The sequence below is a fragment of the Poecilia latipinna genome, unplaced genomic scaffold (assembly GCF_001443285.1).
Source record: "Poecilia latipinna isolate Pla-1442-1.1 unplaced genomic scaffold, P_latipinna-1.0 Scaffold1619, whole genome shotgun sequence".
In the NCBI taxonomy this organism is placed as follows: Eukaryota; Metazoa; Chordata; class Actinopteri; order Cyprinodontiformes; family Poeciliidae; genus Poecilia; species Poecilia latipinna.
This window is the reverse complement of record NW_015114235.1, coordinates 26,741-48,425: the sequence shown is the minus strand read 5'-3', so window position 1 is coordinate 48,425 and position 21,685 is coordinate 26,741. Positions and strand designations below refer to the sequence as shown.

Sequence of the window (21,685 nt, the reverse complement as noted above, 5' to 3'; positions counted from 1 at the left end):
TGTCTCTGACAAAGAGCCCTTTGGTGCAGAAGAAAATCTCACGATATTTCTTTGTTTTTAAGTCGGCTACTTGGTGCCAAATCTGTCACCTTCAAGAGAAAGAGGGGGGGCTACCTGCCGGAATGAGGAATAAGATTTCACAAGACCGATGCAACTCAACACCAAAAACATTGCAATCATTTTGTTTGTTGTATGGTGTATTTATGTTGTTTCTTTTTATTAAAAAAAAAAAAAATTGTTTCCTTTTTTTTTTTTTGTAAATACAAGAATGCCTTGGGATTTTCAGCCTTTGAGCCAAAAAAAACCCCCACCAAACTTTAAAGGTTTCAGTAATTAAATAGTTTGCTTAAGGTAAATCGGTTCTTATGTTTCTTTATTGAACAGCTCTCTACATGCATATCCATTGCCAGACACATTTAATGTCGCACCCGGCAAAGATGTATGAAAAGCTTTAAAATATATTTCATTTCTTACATGAGAATTTATAGTTTTTAATTCTAGGAAAAAAAACAAACTAATCTGAGTACATTTGTTCAGCGAATGAAACGTTCCCATATCCACACTTGTTTTGTACTGCTGTCAGGACTTTGTGTAACCCACCACTGCATCTTCTCCTGTAGCGTTTCACGAGGTTAGAGAATGCAGAAAAAAAAAAAAAGATTCCAGATTATTTTCTGTTGCAAAGTCTCTCTCGTCATTCAGAGTCCTGGGTTCGTTCATCTTTTGGCCCATTTTCAGTTTCCTGCCAGAGTCTACCAGATTTCTATCTAAAATATTCTGATCTTTCAAAGACAAGATTCGAATCCTTCTGAAGAGGTGATAAAATGCCCATAGCATCACAGACTGCTTAAAGAACTACTTTAAGATTAGTAGAAATTCTCAGGTAGTTTAAAATTGAAATGGTAAATTTCATACATTTTATAGATCTATTATAATACATATTTACATGCAATATACCCAGCTATACCTATTGAGATGTGCTTCATTAAATCCATTCAGGCAAGATTTCATTTTGTAAGTTCACAAACATAAACCCTTAGACGTGGATTTTTTCTCAGCATGCCCCGCATAATGGAGGACGATGCTGCTGAACAAACTCTTCAGCAGAGTTTGATTGTTCAGCAGTTACTAAATCGCCAGCAGCTGCCGGTCCAGCGTTTTCTCGGCATGTGCTTCAGTTGCTCACCGGTTGCTTCTCCTCTCAGAGCTTTTTGATGGTTGTGATTTTCGACCGACACTTTGGACATCTGTGCGTGGTGGTCTTGAACCTGTCCATGCAGAAGGGAATGAGGCAGCAACCGGCCACGCAGCTGCAAAGTGGGAGAGCAGAAACGAAACCAGCTTGATCACAACAAACCTGGAAGTGGCTGAGCAAACAGAAACGGGTACAACAAGGCGTAACTGTGTCCTTAGGCAAATATTTTACCGCCAAACCAAATGAGAGTTCATACCCCACCATAGCTGACATAATGCAAACAAGCCAGGTCACGCTGCTGACGGAAGTGAAAGTCTCCGTGGTGACAAACTGCATGCACTCTGGGCACTGTGTCCTAGTTGGATGTGTAGGAAGACTTTTAATATCCAGAATCACGGCAGGGGCTGAAAAGAAGGATGTGTACACAATTAAATCTCTTTCCTTTACTCTTTACAAGAACTAAATTCATAGTAAAATTGTAGTCTGGCCTCTAAAAATCCATTCTGCACTTTTAATTTTTGTGCACATTGCCTCGTTTTGCAGTGCAGGTTTGTGTGGCTTGGTGGCTCACCGGGAAAAGAAGGAGGAGGTTCAACGAAGAAGATTTTATCGTCAAGCTGCTGGTTGGACTCGCGCTTAATATCTGGAGAAAAAAAAAAGAGCTTCGGTGACAAGCCTGACAAGCATGAAGAATTCACCGTCGGTCAAAAGAAGTTATTTGTGCTCACCGTTTTTGAATTTCACATCTTTTGCATGTAAGATATTGTCACAGTTCTTTTGCAGTTCGGCCTTCTTTATCCTGAGTTCTTTCAATTTATTGTCAATAGAATTGATCTCTTGTTGGGTAGCAGCTGACTCTTCTGATAGAGGGGGGAGGGAGGGGGGGAAATAAATGAATAAATATACACAGATTGCATAACATCAATGACGTTTTATGATTTACTTGCTGGGAATCCATTAATGTCACCTGTTTCTCCAAATTCAGCCCGATTCCTTAGCTCCTGGAATACCAACAAGATTTTCTTTCTGTCTTCAAGCTGTTCCTCCTTCAGAGAAATGTCTTTCAGCTTTCCTGATATCGTCTCGACCTCATTTTGAGAAGAGGTCATGGCGGCAGCTGAAAAGTTTGCAGAGCAATCCCATAGGTTTGCACAAAGATTTTACTATCATTTCGGCTTTCTTTGTATTGCAAGTAAAATATATGAATAAATCTATCCAAATAGAATAAAGCTATCCAAACTAACCTGTTCCTACATGAGTAAGTGAAAGCTTCCTAACACCAACAACTGGGTAATATGGATTACAATAGAATCTTACTTTTTTTTTTTTTTCAAAGCAATCTAATTTTCAATTTTAGTTGATTGTTTTCTCACTTTATTTTCTCAAAAAGAAATCATAATAATTAATTGAAATTCCAAAAATTTAATTTCAATCAACCCTTCTGGGAGTTTACCTGAATTCAACTAAATATGAGCTGTGAAAAAACATAGCAGGCCATGGGAAGACTGACACCATCCTGAACTACAGAAATCCAAAGAGTGCATAGGTGAAGAAAAGAAAAATCTAAATTTTCAAAAAAAAAAGTAATCTTTATAAACGGAAAATTTGGTTAATCAATAAAATCAGTATTATCCCTCAGCCCTACCTGCTAGTGCCACATTTGGCAGCAACAACTGCGATCAAACATTTGCAATAAGACTGTTTTGCAACAGGACTTTTGTCCCACCCTTATTTGTAGATTTGTTTGTTAATTGAGCCAAGCTGGAAGGTCTTCAGGTGAAATAGGCCACAGGACTTTAATCAGATGTGGTTGCAGGCTTTGATTGGGCCACTTAAAAATCTTTCTTCCAGCCATTTAGATGTAGACTTCCTGGTTTATTTGGTTATTAAATATTCAAATTCAAGCTTGGTGTAGTTTTCAAGTAATATTAATAGCCAAGCCACTTCTGGGAAGAATCATCAGAGCTACATGTTTTCTCTATTTGTAGAAATAGTTTTGTAACATTTACTAGTTGATAGACTAGGTTGGGATGGGATGCATTGATTTTGAGATCCTTTATCCTACTTCATTTACAAGCCTAGTGGTAATCAGGACTGGAAGAGGCTCATTATGAAACTCAGCTTTCCAAATAATTCACAATCTAAAGTTGGACAGTTACATTTTCCACATAGGTCCTGGTTGATTCAAACAGCTTTGTTCCCCTTAATTAGTGCAACCACCATTTTAAACTTTTTTTTTTGTCCTTATCCAGGTTAGCAAAATTTAATTGTCATAAACAGTCAATTGTGACATTAGAGCAACAACAAGAAATCTGTAAAAGTGCAAAACCATTTTAAAGCACTTTAGCTTCATCATTAGGTCTCAAAATACAACTGACGTCATAAAATGTGCATGATGAATGGATAACTCTGTTATGGTTTCTTTTTTCACCCCTCAAAGCTTAGACAGGCTTGCTGTAATGCAGAGAACAAATTGCTTCGCTTTTATTCCATCTGAATTATCCTAGAACAAGTTTTCACATGAAAAACCGACACCTGCCCAAAATCCGTATGGGGTCTGTTTTGTTGTCTCCAACAACAGCAAAGTTTTTCACCAAATCAGCAAAAACCACCAACAGTAAAATCATATCAAGAAGATTATACTTAAATTAGCTGGGCACATAAAAATAAACAGTATCCTCAAAACTGAAAACGTCTATCTGCTTGCGTTTTGTCACAATACACAAAAAGCAAAATTGTGACAAAACCCGTTCCACCACTTTAAATGTCACATATTACAAATTAATAAATAAAACTGTGGAAAAACTCTGATATTACCTTGCTTTTGCTGCCTCTGCTACGTCGTTCGCAGGTAAAATCCATATAAGCTGAACAAGAGAATATTGTTCCCAACTTTCAGGAAATATTCAAATCATTAGGGCGGCGTTTATTACTCTCATTTTTGAAAGCTGCTGCAGTCTGGCTCAGATAGAAACACAGGACACAGATATGTAGGCACAGACAAAGTAAAAATACTGAAACATTTTAATATTCACAAAGCACTTCCACATAAATCTTATTTATTGTAATTACATGTACATTACAACAGAGGCACATTTTAAAACCAACAGATACAAGACAAAGAAACATTAATATAATAAAAAAAAGGATTAAAACAAGATTTTAATTATTTTAAAGAAATTGGGACACTGCAGGAAATTGTGTTTATTCTCCAAACATGCTGCATCACTTCTTCCTGAGTCTCTTCATAAACGTCACTTCATCTCTGTTCCTGATCCCATAACTAAAGATAAACATTTCCAAAGCAGAGGAAAAAAAAATATTCAGATGGTTTTGATGTTAAGATTTAGATGCATTTCACTAAGGTGAAAGTATAAACACTCACTCTTTGAGCCTCATTGTGTCATCTTCAAGTTTCTCGCCTTGAAATACAAGATGGTAGGTTCTCCAAACATATCTCCTGAGAAATAAAAGAGGAACAGCTGTAGCGTTATGAACAGATCTTAATTTGTTTTCTTGCGTTTGTGAATGCTCCTACCAGCTTATATGTTTCACGCCTCCTTCTCGCTGCTGTTTCAACTCCATAAATCTGCAAATGGCCTTCTTCAGATCGAGGACTGTAGCATTCTGGACAACCACAATGGCTGTTTTCAACCAGACAGACAAATTATTGTCACTTATATGCAGTAACAACAAAAGCAGAAGAAGTGAAGTGAAAAGCAAAACGCAGATCACCAAAAATTAAACAAACACTGACGCATTATTTCACCATCCGCTTTTAAAACCTTCACAGTCATCGCCTGGCCATATTCCAAGGCAATCTGGGAATTCACCTCTTCCAGGGTCACCTAAAAAGTAGAGACAGTTTCTTTGATGAGCATTTAAAACCAAAAATTAAGGAGCCGTTTCTGACCTAAGGGTTTAAAGATATGCTTTTAGGTCTAAGAAAATGTTCAATTGGTTGTTCTTCAACTGTGAGAATCAACTTGTCTTCTTCATTTTTGGACAAAATTAGGGAAACAACACCCAATAGGGTACTGTTGCCAAGCAGCTCCATGTCAGAATGTCATTGTGTGCAACAATATCTAAACTAAAAGTAGGAAATTATATACAAGTAATATGTAAAATGAGACTCATTTTACATTGTCAAAAAATAAACCTTTAAGAATATTTCAGTTTATAATTCTATTAATAAAGAAGTTAGGGGGCGTGTTTTTACACAGCGCTGTTCAGCTAAAAAATTGGACAAGTCTTGAAGTGTTAATGAAACGCAAGTGCCTCTCGAATCCTTTGAAAGGCAATCTGACTCTTACATAAGCATCATTTTAAGTAATGAATGTAATCTATATGAGATGCAAATTTGAATAACATGGGGAGTCCAAAGGAGCTCGTTTTGCATGTGAATTGTTCATGTTTGAGTCAGTACAACTAGAAAAATACATGACAGGTAAGACTGATTTGGAAAGGCTTACATAAGAAGCCATCCTCTCGGAACGGCTTAGTTTACAGAAGTTAAAACTAAAACAAACAACTACAACAAATAAAAAAAAATAAATCAATTACTGCCAACCTGTATTGGCAAATCACAGAGTAAAGGGTCCTGCACAAGTCGAGCCAGGCCCTCCTCGAAGATATCCAGGATCTCTGAATGCGGGAGAGCATCTTCATCTTCCTCCTCTGTCTCAGCAGTTGGTTCCTCGTCTTTCTCCTTTTTCACCTCCTCATCCTGAAGAACAATCCCCCTCTCACCTCCAGCGCTTAGACTCTCCTCCACCTCCATTAAAAGCTACTAAAACAAGACAGCAAACATGCGCAAGCCTGATTTTAACTGAACATAAAGGAAAACAATAAATTAAATATTATCTCACAAGAGCGAGTTATCTTCTCTATATGTGGAACGCGCAAAATATATATCCGGTGGGATCATGAGGCTCATCACACAAAGTTCCACTCAATAAATATAAAGCATATAAACTAAATAAAATTTGATTTTGCTATATTCAACTCCCTAAAAGTTACTGTAGGTCAAAAAGGATTATACAGTTTCAGTGTAGTTGTTTTTTGTTTTGTTTTGTTTTTAAAACAAGACATCGCTTTCTTCCTCGTGTTTCCTATCGACTAGTTTTATTTGTTGCACTTCCGCTATGAAACGCAGCAGACGGGTTGCTCCAAATGGTCTAAACTACTTAATTTCTCTTTAAATTGACTCATTTTGTGTCTTGTCAGCATGCTACTGTTTTGCCCCACCTGTGGGAATGTTTTAATCGTTGAAGAAGGACAAAGATGTTTGAGATTCGCTTGTAACACTTGTCCATATGTACACAACATCACCAGGAAGGTAACATAAAACGTTTTAACCCGCGTTGTGTGGGAATTGGTGTTGCTGTTTCTTCTCGTTTTACGATATTCTACGAGTTAAATGCCCCCTTTTGTACCTTCGCAGGTAAATAACAGAAAGTATCCCAAGCTAAAAGAGGTGGATGATGTCCTTGGTGGCGCTGCAGCGTGGGAGAACGTGGATTCAACTGCAGGTGACTAATCCCTCTCATTGTCTCAAACAAGTCTGTTCTGCATGTCGAAACTAAAATTGCGTTCAAATATATATAAATATAAAAACGCCACGGACTATAGTGCATTATTTTATCGCCTTGAGACGTTAGCATAATGTGAAGCCTATATTTCATACTTGAAATACAAGGTGACAACAACGCAACTTAAGATTTTTTTTTAGCTAAAATGTACTCTTTGATTACTATAAACCACATCAAATCAGTGTTAGATCGTTGTATTGCATTGTGTGAAAATTATTTTGTCATTTTACATTCGGTCAGCTGCTTGTTTCATGTGAAATGATCAGAATGAATGAGAGCCATTTTACCAAAACAACAAATACTCGGATCCTTAAGGTACACTGCCTGCATGTTTTAGATGTTCCTCTGCTTTAACACACCTCATTTACATGACTGCAGTACAGGAAACGCCCGTTAATCAGATGCGATGACACGTAAAAACACCTAAAACATTCAGAGCGGTGGACACCTTGAGGAACAGGGTTGGGGAAACACTGTAACTAGTAGACAAGATGGCGTTTAGACAGTTCTAGGTGTTTCACACCCATCATGTTTACAGACCTGCTTTGACTCACACTTGTTCACTGAAGAGATGTTCCTTCAGTGCTGATCTGCTTTTACACCCAGTGAAAGTCAAGCATTAAATTCTTACTTTAATGCTAGAATCACAACTTGACAGAACCAAAATTTATGCAAAGTTATGACTAATGTCAACAGTGTGCTTGTTTCTGTACATTGTTTACAATGGCTGTACACATTTAACTACTATGACACAAAACTGCAATGTCTTTCACAGTTTGATGATAAAATCATCATACAAAATATTGAATCTGATATTTTCTCCCCCCAATTACAAACTGCATTAAGTCAGCAGCACACAAGAGCCAGTTGCCCTGGTGATCATCATTCAGCTCTGTCGGTAGCTGGGTGAATGAGGATTGAGTGAGAGTTTTTAACTTTGATTTTATTTGCAACACTCAACCATGTGTCTCCTTGGTTCTCAGTTGAGTATCCAAATGCAGGCCTTATATGTTCACAACAAAAATTAGTTATCTTTTCTATAAATATGAAACTGGTGCTTTGCATTAAAGATATAGTATGGAGCATTTTTGGGGGGAATGTTTAAATTTCATTTAAATGGTTCTATAATCAAAACATATGCTTTTCTCTTATGTTGTGTATTTTAGAGTATCAGCCACACTGACTAAAGTGTGGAAATTAGGGAAAATGTGATTAAAGTTTTATTCTAGGCTGATAATTTGCATCTGTGTTTCTGCGCAGAAACGTGTCCAAAGTGTGAGCATCCCCGGGCTTATTTCATGCAGATCCAGACCAGATCAGCAGACGAGCCGATGACGACTTTCTACAAATGCTGCAATGCACAGTGTGGACATAGATGGAGAGATTGACAGCTGTGTATTGCAGAAAGTTCAAATTATTTTCAGATTCCGCTTTGTCTTTCGAAAAATTACCTTTCCCCAAAAATAAATGTAATTTATGCAACAGTCACTTGTCAGACATCATGTATCTTCAAGATAAGAGATTTCTTTATGACTTTTATTGATAAAATATTACCTGTGTACAACAGTTAAGTAAACTGTCTTACATTGTTGTACATTATCACAGACATTATAGCAATGCAGTTTTCACAATAAGAACATTTTGTTGCAATCTTTCAGCTCAAAGGTTTTACACTGATTTGTCAGTCAAAAAAAAAGTCAGTTGCACATTTAGTCAGGGAGCTAATCAGGAGAATAACTTTTTTAAAGTAAAAATCAAGCAGATGAACTCTTGATAGGCATTAGTGAACAAAGGATTGGGCATGCAGTGATGGTACACTGATCATTTACTGGCAGCAGACAATTCAGTGGAAGTTGATTTGCAATATTTTTAATCTTAATCGAAGCTTAAAAGTATGTCATCTAACATGCATCTGAGCAATGCACCTAGTCTTAAAGAACATGAGCCATTGTTGAATTTGCTCAAATTTTTTCTTACAATGTTCTATTTTGGGTTATATTGAATCTACAATCTGTAGAAGTGCATCCTGCCAACATGAAGTCATTTACTAAGATGTCATGCAGTTTGTTTTTTTAAATCAGTGACAAAAACACATCTGCCACCTTCAATATGTTTTCAATTAGTGCACATACAGTCAGATTCACTCAGTTAAAAGCCCAATAATATTTTTCATTACATTTTCACAACAAAAGGGTTAGCAGTGGAGTTTAAAATAAAGTGCAAATGTTAAGTTTATTAAAACGAGACACAAAATGGACAGAGAGCTGGTAACAGAAAAGCAGCAAGTCACTGAACATTGAGTGACTAAACAAAAATAAATATAGCATGTAATATAAATATCCGTTTAAATTTATAATTGGGTCTCGTTAAATCAGTGGAAACAAGACAAATATACATGAGGAAAATATGATATACAGACAAAATTGGGTTAGTTAACATAAATGTTGGGAAATATTTTAAGATGAGACCAAAAAAAAAAAAAACACCAACTCAGACTGGGTAGCATTAACATAAGAATTCAAACGAAATAAGCAATTTCACAGCTTTTGCTAAATGAGGCTAACTCAATTTTTTTTTCTTCTCCATGCATAAGATAAAAAAATGTCTGTAGGCTTACAGCAGTCTGTGTGCGACTGCAGCCTTTTATTTCATGGTTCTTTTAACGCCCTTTGTCAGTTCAGAGGTTTTGTACATTTTAAATCCTTGTTTAAACATTTTAGAAGAATGTGGAAGGTATATACAGCAATTATCCTGTGGGTTTATGAGACAACTTTATTTACTATAAGAAGGGGACAACACTATGCAAAAATGGGGCGAAGGGTGGAGGCTGCTGTCATTACCAGCAGGGGGAGCTGAGAGTTTTGAGTGTGTGCACATACATGGCTCTGTGGCGAAACACTGTCGGTGGTTAGCAGATGCGCTTGTATGTGTAGATGTAGCCCTTACAGTTAGGACAGGTGTGTGTCACATCCTTGAGGTCATCAATCAGGCAGGGAATCAAGCAGCAGCCAAGGTCACACCTGGGAGCAAAGGAGAAGAAAAGAATATAACAATCAAACACCTGCAGACAAGTTTAATCAGGATCCCCATTCGTGACTGAAACGATGAAGAGGATATTTCAGTTCAGTAAAAACATGAAAAGAATCAGCACTGGTCTCCACATTTTTAGAGATTCCAAGAAAAGAGTAGTAAAAGAGCTTCTGATGTAACTGCAAGGAGCCAAATGGAAGATTGCGGAAATACGCTCCACATCTGCGCAACAGATGAGACGTTTGCAAACTAAATATTTTGTGTGATACTCTTTAAACCCACTGCTTTCATTCTCCCTCCCCCACTGTAAATATGTTCACATTTCTCATAACAGTTTGAGCTAAAATTACTACTTAAGATTAAACTTTACTTTTAAACTGTGGCTGAAACAGGTTATCAATGTCATAACTCTTTCATCCACTAGTTAACACTTTGAACTTACCCTACAAAGAAACAGAAGAGGCAGAAGAGTGTGTTCATGAGCCCGACATCATGAGAGATGCGGGTGATGATGGCCTGCTGACAGTGCGGACACACAGTCTGCACCGGCGACGTCTGGAACATTTCACCCTGCAGTACCGTCACAGTGGTGGCTGCACCCGGAGGAGCCAGGACGGTCGCCGTGTGACTTCCCACGTGGACAAAGTGACCGGGGCCCGGACCCATCTGTCCCGGAACTGGCTGACCAAAGTGACCTGGTGGTGGTGGGTATGGCCCACCTGCAGAAAAAGAATCAATTAAAGCGTTAAAAGAAAAAAAAAAAAAAACTTAAGTATGGACTGGTCTAACCTTGTAGAGGAAACGGAAATTATATTCAGGGAAAGAATTTGATGATGCTTTTGGGTGATGTGGTTACATATTATTGTGTGAATAAAATAAATCTGAGGCCAGTGACGACACCAACAGAAAAATATGGATACACAAAGAAACTTTACAGAGGTTCAAAATAAAAATAAAAGGCAAAATGGATAACCACTGATGTTTTTTAAAGGCTGAGCCAAAAAAAAAAAGCGTAAACACCTCCACTGACAGTTTTTCACCCAAATACACACAAGGACGGTATGATGATCAGTATTTACTGATATTAGCGGAAAGGCTGCTGCACCTTGCATTGGTGGAGGCATTGGATGAGCAAAGTGACCTGGAGGTGGTGGGTAGGCCATACCTGCAAAGATTGCATTCAGGAATAAAAGTATTAACATAAAAAAACTGATTGGAAGGATCATGGAGAACACAAAAACAAAACAAACAAACAAACAAACAAACAAACAAACAAAAATTAACTTAAAGTAGGAATATGATGAATTTATGAGTCGTGTGAAATGCTGTGGTTACACAACTGATTCTGCCAGTAAAATGAAACTGAAGTCACACCTAAACATGACTGGATTCTGACATACTCCAGAGACACTAAATATGTGAAGTCAGAATTTCCAGGGGAGTCTGGTGCTAGACTGAATGATTAAAAGAAGCATAAACACAGAAACAAGAAGTTTATTGATATTTCAGGTCAAAATGTGGCACCTTGCATTGGTGGAGGCATAGGCATGGGCATGGGCCCTTCTCCTGGAACATGTGGCGGTAGGAAGCCTGGCTGTGGACCTTCATAGGGGGGAGGGCCATAATCGGGAAGTAGGGGCTGTCCTTGTGGCTGAGTAGTTCTTACTGTTTCTAAAATATACACAAAATAAAATGATCTGATCAACAAAAGTCAAGTGGATACATCACAGAGTAGAGATCAGAGAAGTATTCAAAGACATTTCATATTACAGAGAATTGAAAATTATTACCAAACCCTTACAACAACCAGTGTTTAAACATTCTTTGTGTATATCCAAAACAGAGCAAAGTAAAGGATCACTCGCTAGAACTTATTATTTCACGCAGAGAACTAAACTACAGTGCTCATCAACATTCAGCACACTCTTGCAACTTTCCCTTCATTACCAGGTTGTCCATTCTTTTCCTCAATGAGGGGGGCACTGGGACCTCCAGGGTACGGAGGGGGAGGGTCACTGGACATACTGGCCAGAGATCTGGGCTCACAGATGGCTCGGCTACGTTGACGGTGATCAAAGCTGCGTGGGTCGCGTTTACCGCTGAAGAATAAAACATGAAATCTTTTATCTCAAGTTTCACCAGAAAGTACTCGTCTCTCTCAAGCTAAATAATATATCCAGGGGTTAAGTGTAGGCCTGTCACAATTTGCAGCAGCACATGTGTGGAAGAAACTCCGTCACAAGTCATTGGTTAGTTCTGTGTGCCTTTTACATGTAAAATAAAATAAATATTGTGGATAAATTAATGCCAACTGACAACTGTTAAACCAAATATTTAACATGAGTGCAAATTTCTCACTATAAAGTAACAGTTACAGAAGGATTATATGCTACTGTTCATACACTTAAGGTTGGAGAACAACACAGCTGTTGAACTGTCCTCAAACATCAGAATCCGTATAAAAATAATCCACTTTGACAAAAGTTGTTTGTTTATTTCGGTATGTTTACACCATTATTAATAATTATTTATTATCATTATTATTATTATTATTATTATTATTATTATGCGCATATTATTAAAAATAAATGTTTGTATAATTGAAATACCTTTATTAGTTTCAAGAAACTAAATAGTATCGTTAAATCAAAATGTAGGCTGTTCGGAGATAATCCTGGTCAAAGCTACTTGCAACACCACGAATAACTAGTTACATAATATATAAAAGCGGAAGTCCGCACTGATTTAACATTAAGGTGGATAATTTAGTCAAAACAAATTGGTTACATCTTTGTCGGTTAACATACATGCTAGCTAACAAGAACATCGCTTTCAGAGGCTAAACGTCTGGTTAAAAACATGTTTATTTCAGGTTCCTTCATACGAATGTGAAAGGACTGACGGGGTGTGTCAGTGGTCAGCCGCTAAAGCAACTTCAAGACGTCGCTGCGTTTTAACTGTGAACCCAATCGTTGAAAGCTAGCTGTCGTTAGCTACAAGGCTAGCTAGCGTCGCCATTCTAGATATAGAAACTAAACGCCGAAGATGTGAGAATCAAAACTGACTTGGAAAACAAGTAGAGAGAATTGTTTTCTTCGTTCGCTGCATACAAGGAGATAGGAACAAGTTGGAAAGGTCATTACCTTATTCTAGGAAGAACAGCACCGAACCGTGTTGTAGCTGAAGTTGTTTGACGTTAGCTGCTTCGACATCCGTTGAGACGGATTTACACTGACGTCATTAATCATGATGTACATCGGTGTTTTGGTGTGTTTTGATGCCCTGTCAAAAAGGCAAATAAGGTATTTTCCTTGCACCCTTGAAAGCCTTTGCAAAGTGCGGGTGTTTGTTTTTACTGTGGTCTAGAAAAAAGAAAACACAGTAGTGAAAAAAGTTTATTTGTTCTAAAATGAAGCAATTAAACAATGTTTAATAAAATGACGAATTTAATCTAAAGCATCACAGTTTAAAAGGTTGAATTATATCGTGAAATACTTAACATTAACAATTTACTCAAAAGAATCAAGAAAAAATATGCTCTTCCTGAAATATTAAGAAAAAAATTATAATTGTATCTATAAAATCCAATTAGATAAATGTTTTATATGCAATATTTGGTGCAGATGTCCCTTTTATATTTGTATATTTCATAATGGACTGCTAACCATCATAAAATTGAGAAATGTAAAATGTCAAAGAATTGTCTAAAAAATATATGTTGTTTAGAATTCCAATTTTTACAAAACTTTGACGTTTATTATCTGACATTTATTATTATCATTTCCTTTCTATTATAAATCTAATACGTAAAACATAAGCTTTAATACAAATAATTAAAATAGCAAGGACAGACACTGTTTGCCAGAAGATTCTAGGCAGAGTGAAGCCAGCGTTAGAGCCCTCTAGTGGTATTCCATGGGAACCGCAATATCAAATCAGCTATTGCAAATCTAAATAAATAAATTATTTATACAATACAACATTGACAATGTCGTCAATGTTGTATTGACGACATTGACAACAGCAAATCACTTGTGTTGAGTTTCTGACTTTACAACAGTCCCTCATAAAGGGCATGCATGTAGCAACAGTGGAGAGGAAGAACTCCCCTCTAATATAACAGGAGCAACCCAACAGCAGAACCAGAACCGGGCTCAGTAGCAGCCATGTGGCAGGACCAACTGGAGCTGAGAGAAGACAGAGGAGAGACACAACAACAGGTCAACTGATCAGGAGAACTTTCCATGTTCATGGAAATGAAAAGGAGAGGGAGAACGGTTAGGTGATGGCAGCATCATGTCAGCCAATGCCCCTTTTCAGGAAGCAACCACAGCTAATCGACACCAGACCAGATGTACCTTGGAGAGAAAAATAACTGAGAAAACAAAAAGCTCAGTTTCTAAACTTTTTAGTTAGAAAAGGTTTCGTTTCCAACTAAAGTCATTGTTTAGTTAGAAACACCAGAGCGCCACCTTCTGGCCTTATCGTGGTGGAGGCGTTTGAGTGTCCCAGTGATCCTAAGAGCCGTCAGAGGCTTCATTCCTCTATTTGGGTCGGGTCTGCCAGGACAATAAAGAAAACCGTAAAATAACAGATTAATTACTTGTGTGCTAAATAAGGCATGTTGGTAGCGATATTATGTGAGATATTGAAGCTGTGTAACAGCGGTGTAGGATATGCTTAATATACACTATCATTTCGGGTGTACAGTGATTGTATTTGTAGATGTCTGTGTTTTATTTTCATTAAAAACATGTTTCACCCGTCTGATACTATTTCATTCTTACAAACACCTCTGTATTTAAAATATTTTTTTAAAAGGTAGGCTATTCACATAAAAGGATTTGGGCAAACATCTGCGATAGCTTTTCGTTTTTTCGTATTTTTGAGGTTTTGTCGTGTATTTAAATTGTTCCAGTGCTATGCTAAGCATAACTCCTAAACTTCCACTTCAGTCTCGTCACTCAAAGAATTTTATTCAGTGATAATATTATAGTTTTCGGTTTGTAAAAATTAAGGTAGAAGTTTTAGACGCTATTACCGACAGATAGACGTCTATCCGTGCTGCGGTAGGAAAAACCTGACGAGGTAGCACAGATAGCCAGAACACCGGCTGGTCCCTTGTAACAAAGCGAACGCCCTCTTTTCCTGAACTAGCTGTAATATAGCCAATCAGCTCGAGTGCCTACTACGTCGTTACGTCGGTAGCAACAACAACAGCTCGCCCTTAGCTTTTTTTTTTCATTTTGTTAATTCCGTCACCAACAAAACATATCGTGAAAAATGCCGAATTGACGACAGTTTTTCCTTTTGGTGGATGTTTTATTCGTCTGGACACCTGTCAGGGCTCGAACCATAGCTAATCTGAGCTGCCGTCGTGCCGTTAGCTAGCAGCTAACTGTAGCTAAGAGGAAGATGGGGTCCATCCTGAGTCGTAGGATTGCTGGTGTTGAAGACATCGATATCCAGGCAAATTCGGCCTATCGATTTCCCCCGAAATCTGGTAATTGATTTGCAGTTTCTCTTTAGTAAACAACTTTTTTTCTTTTTGGTAAAGAAACTGGATACATTTTCTGATACCTCGGTTTCGTAGCGTCTTTTTACACGGTTGATTCCCAGCTATATAGATATATAACGACAGTTTTTTTTTTTATATTGGACGTGCCATCCTGGAAACAAGTTAATGTTTTCTGACACGATATCACGTGTTGAAAATAAATGACCGAGGTGTGTTACGGTAAAACCACTTGGTCTACAATAAAGCCGTCAGATCACGTTGTAATGATTACATCTATTATTATATGTGCCATAACTTGACCTAAAATAACTAAACAAATGCAAATTATCCTGTTAAAACCAAGAGGACTCAGTATTTTGATGTTAAATTTAACAAACTTCTTAAAATTGTATAACATTTTTATTTTCTGAATGAAATCATAAGCTGCCGTTTTAAATAGCTGTTTTGTGTACAGATACGACAAAGTTAAATATTGTCCTCTTTTTACTGTACCCCCACCTGTGCAGTAACTATCAGAATTTATGAGCCTCTATATCCTGTTAAGAACAATGCTTTCATTTCATATTGGCAGTAATTTAGTTACTTATCAGTTTTTCTCTTTCTGCTCCAGGGAATTACTTCGCCAGCCATTTCTTCATGGGAGGAGAGAAATTTGATACTCCACATCCAGAGGGATACCTCTTTGGGGAAAACATGGACCTGAATTTTCTTGGAAATAGGCCAGTGCAGGTAAAGTCTCACATTTGTTTAAATCTGATTTCAGGATTGTGTCTTTACAAGACTTTAGCAGTAGTCAGTGATTCTATTTGAATGTTCATTTTACGGTAATATTTCTAGTTTCCATATGTGACACCTGCACCCCATGAACCAGTGAAAACCTTGAGGAGTCTGGTTAACATACGGAAGGACTCTCTCCGTTTAGTGAGGTAAGAGTCCCAACATGAGAAAGTTTCAGGGCACAGATTTTCTGTTAACGAACGTCAAACCACTCGTTTCTAGGTACAAAGACGACTCGGACACTTTGGTGGAGGATGGCGGGAAACCCAAGGTCCAGTACGGCGTGGAGTTTACCTTTGATGCTGACGCCAGGGTCGCCATAACGCTCTACTGCCAGGCGTTTGAGGAGTTCTCCAACGGGATGGCGATGTAGGAATTAGATCTTGTCACTTTTAATTCACAGAACATTGTCTAAAACTAACAGCAAGAACCCTGAAAAAAATGTTTTGACTATTCATTTATGATGGTGTCAGATTCTACCTAACAGCATTTATACATTTATTCATATAGGTGGATTTTTTATAAAGATGCAAATTACAGTTTGCGTTAAAGTCTTTGAGGAAACCTAAGATCAGATATTTCTGACACGTGTTTTTCTTTTGTGTGGTGACATTTTTGAAGTTACTAATGAAAGTCTCGGTTTGATATTTCCACACTGACGTAATCTTTGAAAACAGCATGAATTAAAAAAGAAGTCATTGTTGTCTTTTCTTAGCATGGGTTGAACATGATGGGCTGGGGGTGTTTACTCTGAAAAGACATTTTATGAAGCGGTGTTGTGTGTACAGGTACAGCCCAAAGGATCCAACCTTGGTCTCAGAGACGGTGCACTACAAGCGTGGGGTGAGCCAGCAGTTCTCCATGCCGTCCTTCAAAATCGATTTCAGCGAGTGGAAAGAGGAAGATGTAGGTTTGGAGTTTGCGACAAGATCCCACTTCACATAAAGATGCTTCTTCTTTAACGTGTCAACTGCTTTCAGTTAACGTGTGGAAAATGTCGCTTTGCAGCTGAACTTTGATTTGGACCGAGGAGTGTTTCCCATGGTAATCCAAGCTGTGGTCGATGAAGGGGACGGTGGGTCATCGAGGTTTTGTAAAGCTAATCTGTTCTGTTCTATCAACACCAAACGTTTTAGCTGCTAATGACTCCTCGTTTGGTTATCTTTCTAGATTGTCTTGGACATGCTCATGTGCTTTTGGCAGCATTTGAAAGAGTAGGTGTAAAACCAAAAAAAAAAAACATATGAGAAAAGTGAACGGAGCTTTCATGTGAGCTAAAAGTTTTTTTTTTTTTTTTTTTGTCTTGCAGCACGTTGACGGCAGTTTCTCCGTCAAGCCTCTGAAGCAGAAGCAAATCGTAAGTTTAACATTATTATTTTTACTTTAATACGTTAGAATACTATTGAAAAGTTAGCTTAAATTATTAAAAAAACCCAAACTCTGTTTCTCAGAACATTTTTATTCCAGTTATTGAGATGTTTAAGGCAGCGAATCCTTTGTGGGATGTCTCTGTAGCCAGAACAGTCAGATTCCTTCTGTTGGTGTTGTCTAGGTGGACCGTGTCAGCTACCTCCTCCAGGAAATCTACGGGATCGAGAACAAAAACAACCAAGAGACCAAGGTATCCCGTAGTAACATTTTTGCGTGCGGTAACGAGGATGCTCAGAAACCTCCGCTTTGTTTGGTCACTTTCTCCTTTCTTTTCTCTCAGCCGTCTGACGATGAGAACAGCGACAACAGCAACGAGTGCGTCGTCTGTCTGTCCGACCTGAGAGACACACTCATCCTGCCCTGCAGACACCTGTGTCTCTGCAACTCCTGCGCAGACACCCTGCGCTATCAGGCCAACAACTGTCCCATCTGCAGGCTGCGTAGGAGGCGCTACTTTTTTAAACCAGATCAGCGTGTGTTTAATAAGGCCCAGTAATTTCTAATTAGTGTTTTTTTTTTAACATTTTCTCAGCCTTTAGAGCCTTGCTGCAGATAAGAGCCGTGAGGAAGAAACCTGGAGCTCTCTCTCCTGTGTCCTTCAGTCCTGTTCTTGCTCAAACTATGGACCATGATGAGCACTCAGTAGGTGTTGTTTATTTTATTTTATTTTTTTTATTCTTTGACCAGGACCTCCCTCTTTAACCGTCTGTGACCGTGTCGCAGAGCTCCGACTCGGTCCCGCCTGGTTTCGAACCCATCTCCCTGCTGGAGGCGCTAAACGGCTTGCGGTCGGTGTCTCCCGCCATCCCCTCTGCGCCGCTGTATGACGAAATCAACTTCTCAGGGAGTCTGGGAGGAGACAGCCGGCAGCTGAGCTCTCCGGAGCATTTAAGCGACGTTAGTCTTCAGAAAGGAAAAGTCAGCAAGTCACCTGACAGGTAATGCTGCTGCGCCAACGTCCTCAGGCACAAAACTCGGCCTTCGATCAAGATAGAAAATGGTTTTATGCTTTCACTCCGCAAAGGAAAGTGTAATCATGCAACTAAAGTGTTTTATTTCATTAGGCCTTGGTCTAATTATCATCTTTCTTCCAGCACCCTGAGATCGCCATCCTCTCCCATCCAGGAGGAGGATGAAGAGAAGCTGTCTGAGATGTCTGATGCGCAGCCACACACACTTCTCTCCAGCAGCCCCGCTCCCACAGATGTAATATGCCTCAGTTATTTTTTTTAAATATATTATTATTTTGAATTTTATCTGTACTTTACACCCACTCTTGTCTCCTTTTCTTCCAGGCTACAGCCACCGAAGATGTGGCAGAATCCCTTTCTCCAGACGACGGTTAGTTTTTTTTTGTTTTGTTTTTTTTCCCTTCTTTTTGCATCTGGCCGTCAGCAAAAAGAGACACCGTAGCATGTTTGACATTGTCTGTGTGTGATCCAGATGACAGAATGCCGCCTGGAGGAGACATCCTGCAGGACTGCAGCAGCGAGCACTGCAGCTTGACCAAAGCAGAAAGTGACCCAGCGGGGGATCTGTCTTTGCCTGGTGAGAAATCTTCTGTGGAGCGGGAAGATTTTTATTTTTTATTTTATTAATTGGTTGAGAAATGAAAGTGGTTTCATTTTTTAAAACGATTTTCAAATATGCTTGACAAAAGCGTACTCCGATGGGACTTCTGAGAAAATCAGAGTGCCGTCATTAAAACACAATCTCCTGCATCTTGCTCACTTTTTACTCTATAAGGCTTTACCTTTTTTATTCTGGTTCCCCAGATCAGGATCTTAAACTAAACACTTTGTGTTCTCTATGTGCTTTGCATCTAACCTGTGTGCTCTCACCTCTGCATGTTTCCTAACACTCCTCTTCTATTTCCTACCATCCTACCTCTGTGTTTCTCCTCACCCCCTTTGCAGCTCTAGGTCCTGATTCCTGCTCCATTGGTATGGAGGAATAAACGCGGTATGTCGGCTTTCCTGTCTGCTATGCTTCTGGTTGTACTGGGGGTCGAGGGAGGCCTTCACCTATTCCCGCCAAATGTGGTTCTCTGCGATTACATTCACTGACGTCCATTGTAGCTAGAAAAATATGTCGGATTTGCTGCTGTAAACATGTTTTAAACGCGGTGTGTTGTGCTTCGCTGCATCTTATGAAAGTCTCAACAGGAGATTTTGCTTTCAACTTTTCCACGTCTTCCGTCGCAGGTTCGTCGGACTCGACGGAAAGCCTAAAGAGTCAGAGCACAAACTGCTCCAGCCATCCTCTCCTGTGTCCCACAAGCAGCCTTCATATGGAAGACGAACATTTCAACTGACTCCGACTCGGCTCCGCCTCACTACAACGATCCCGTCCCTTCGTCGCTTTCACACAGGGCCTCCAAAATGCCCCCACCGCCCAGCTCTGAGCTTCTGTTTTAATGACTGTTGATATGAGGCTTTAAAGAAAATGGGAGGATTACAACGGACCGTTCATTCCATCAACTCGAAGGAGAATACCGAGCCGAGGTGAAGGTGTTTTTGCTCTCGTTTTCAATGACTGGTATATTTCAGTTTTCATCTTTAAAAAAAAATTATTTTATTAACATCAATAGTGTTCAGCTGTGTGTGTCTTGGACAGAGTTGTGATTTTTGTAATGTAGATTTCCACTACCTTTCTCGGTGGTGCTTTCAAGCACAGTTAGCCACAAGCTAACCATCCTAACACTAATTTGAGAAGAAGCTCTAAATGCAGCTTGTATTAATGTTTTAGAACGATCAGAAACACAGAACATTATTGATCCAAGATTATTTAATTTGTCGGGAAAGCTTTACTTTTTTTTTTCTCCGTTTCTGATTGTTTTTTTGTTTTTTTGCACTCCAACAAAATAGTTTATCCATTCCTTTTAGAGAAAGAATATGATGGAAGTTATTTCTTTTGTTGTATTTCACCCTAAGCATGTTGGTTTACTTTTCAGATAATGTGATACAATTAAGAATTATGTTTACTTCAAAATCTATTCTTGCTTATTACATATGTATAAAATATAATGTTTAAAGTACAAAAATAGATTCTGGTAAAATGCACATTATTTAAATAGCTACAGGCTAATCCAGACGTAGTTAAAGCCTCGAACAAACAGCCAAATAGCAAGGCAAGCTTACCCTCCATTGATATGGCTGATAGCTGTACAGTCTTTTTGTGGCAACCCAAGTGTTAGCTTATGATGTCGCTGCAGAACAAGGAGTCACGTGTTGGTGTGGCAGCAGCAGCAGCTTTAGTTTCCTTGGTCCAGTACGTGTAGCATCATGCGTTTTAGATCTATGTGCCTTGAATTAATATGGCTGCCTGCTTCTTGCAACATTCTTACAAATGCTACAATATACAACGGCTCCACTGCACAGACAGGTTTTAGGACGCTAATGTACAGAACCTTTCATTTCTCTTTCAAACTTCATGCAACAGGAAAAAAAAAGTTATTGTCATTAAGTAATCTTAAGTTGAATTGTTGCTTTTCTTTGTGATATCCAAGTATTAATTATGCATTTATTATAAGTACTTAGGTCTGAGTATGTTTGTGTGTGTTGCCAGAAGGAGCACAGCTATGAAATGTCTGCATTTTATTAATTGGGCTTGCATTTGCATGTGAATTAGTAGATGCTCTCACCTCGCGCTGCTCTTGACTGTTTCTTTTGTCGTTTTATCCTCTTCTGTGCCATTTCAACTTGACACTGTGCCTTCCTGTTCTGACCACTGTTGCCCTGGTATCCAGGATAACCCCACAGTAGGTGGTGTTTGGCTCTATGTAAAATCCTGTACCCGTCTCTGTGTGTGTATAGTGGCATGTGTATTACAATAAAGAACAAAGGTTCAATACCAAAACACAGGCAGATGTTTTCTGTGTCTCCACATCATTTCTATTTGTTAAGATTACACAAGTTGGTTGCTTTAAACCTATAAAAAAAGGAAGTACCAAACATTCATATAGGCACAGCTTCCTCTGGATTTTATTCAGTGCAATTAAATTCCCTTTATGTGAATTATGGACTACTATAAAGGTTCTTTGCTATTGTCAAAGAAGCTGTGTAAATGCAGCAAGATAAAGGCATTTAAGTCTTATGTTAAAAGATATTTTTATTTTAATTAAAGGGGGAAGGTAATGTTGGA

The 21,685-nt window shown here is 38.5% G+C and overlaps 4 protein-coding genes across 10 annotated transcripts; 2 read left to right on the top strand and 2 right to left on the bottom strand.

Moving 5' to 3' along the window:
• Positions 1–355: 355 nt before the first annotated feature.
• On the bottom strand, positions 356–6,111 carry snrnp25 (small nuclear ribonucleoprotein 25). 5 transcript variants are annotated; one of them, XM_015059298.1, is made up of 10 exons: positions 5,766–6,111; positions 4,953–5,043; positions 4,734–4,839; positions 4,581–4,655; positions 4,013–4,478; positions 2,163–2,312; positions 1,924–2,055; positions 1,767–1,838; positions 1,452–1,599; positions 521–1,310 (listed from the first exon to the last, which is right to left on the bottom strand). In XM_015059298.1, the coding sequence occupies exons 1-5, from the start codon at positions 5,973–5,975 to the stop codon at positions 4,421–4,423; spliced, it is 540 nt and encodes a 179-aa protein (XP_014914784.1). In that variant the 5' UTR covers positions 5,976–6,111; the 3' UTR covers positions 521–1,310; positions 1,452–1,599; positions 1,767–1,838; positions 1,924–2,055; positions 2,163–2,312; positions 4,013–4,420. The 5 variants fall into 5 exon arrangements, with proteins under 5 accessions (XP_014914783.1, XP_014914780.1, XP_014914781.1 ...); XM_015059297.1 differs by lacking the exons at positions 4,013–4,478; positions 4,581–4,655; positions 4,734–4,839; positions 4,953–5,043; positions 5,766–6,111 and adding exons at positions 2,649–2,716; positions 2,841–3,989 and having other exon boundaries at positions 356–1,310; XM_015059294.1 differs by lacking the exons at positions 4,013–4,478; positions 4,581–4,655; positions 4,734–4,839; positions 4,953–5,043; positions 5,766–6,111 and adding an exon at positions 2,841–3,989 and having other exon boundaries at positions 356–1,310.
• A 194-nt stretch (positions 6,112–6,305) lies between these two features.
• Positions 6,306–8,272, top strand: polr3k (polymerase (RNA) III (DNA directed) polypeptide K). The gene is made up of 3 exons (XM_015059308.1): positions 6,306–6,533; positions 6,639–6,726; positions 8,047–8,272. Exons 1-3 carry the CDS (start codon positions 6,423–6,425, stop codon positions 8,172–8,174), a joined length of 327 nt encoding a protein of 108 aa, XP_014914794.1. The 5' UTR covers positions 6,306–6,422; the 3' UTR covers positions 8,175–8,272.
• A 26-nt stretch (positions 8,273–8,298) lies between these two features.
• cdip1 (cell death-inducing p53 target 1) lies at positions 8,299–13,069 on the bottom strand. 2 transcript variants are annotated; one of them, XM_015059306.1, is made up of 6 exons: positions 12,960–13,069; positions 11,764–11,915; positions 11,341–11,487; positions 10,922–10,981; positions 10,259–10,535; positions 8,299–9,806 (listed from the first exon to the last, which is right to left on the bottom strand). In XM_015059306.1, the coding sequence occupies exons 2-6, from the start codon at positions 11,837–11,839 to the stop codon at positions 9,695–9,697; spliced, it is 672 nt and encodes a 223-aa protein (XP_014914792.1). In that variant the 5' UTR covers positions 11,840–11,915; positions 12,960–13,069; the 3' UTR covers positions 8,299–9,694. The 2 variants fall into 2 exon arrangements, with proteins under 2 accessions (XP_014914792.1, XP_014914793.1); XM_015059307.1 differs by lacking the exon at positions 10,922–10,981.
• Positions 13,070–14,983: 1,914 nt separating this feature from the next.
• mgrn1b (mahogunin, ring finger 1b) lies at positions 14,984–21,404 on the top strand. Of its 2 annotated transcripts, XM_015059305.1 has the most exons (17): positions 14,984–15,319; positions 15,945–16,063; positions 16,172–16,260; positions 16,334–16,480; positions 16,900–17,017; positions 17,120–17,186; positions 17,282–17,325; positions 17,421–17,468; positions 17,664–17,732; positions 17,823–17,982; positions 18,075–18,184; positions 18,266–18,480; positions 18,637–18,748; positions 18,838–18,883; positions 18,986–19,090; positions 19,459–19,504; positions 19,747–19,839. In XM_015059305.1, the coding sequence occupies exons 1-16, from the start codon at positions 15,232–15,234 to the stop codon at positions 19,497–19,499; spliced, it is 1,578 nt and encodes a 525-aa protein (XP_014914791.1). In that variant the 5' UTR covers positions 14,984–15,231; the 3' UTR covers positions 19,500–19,504; positions 19,747–19,839. The 2 variants fall into 2 exon arrangements, with proteins under 2 accessions (XP_014914791.1, XP_014914790.1); XM_015059304.1 differs by lacking the exon at positions 19,459–19,504 and having other exon boundaries at positions 19,747–21,404.
• Positions 21,405–21,685: the final 281 nt, after the last annotated feature.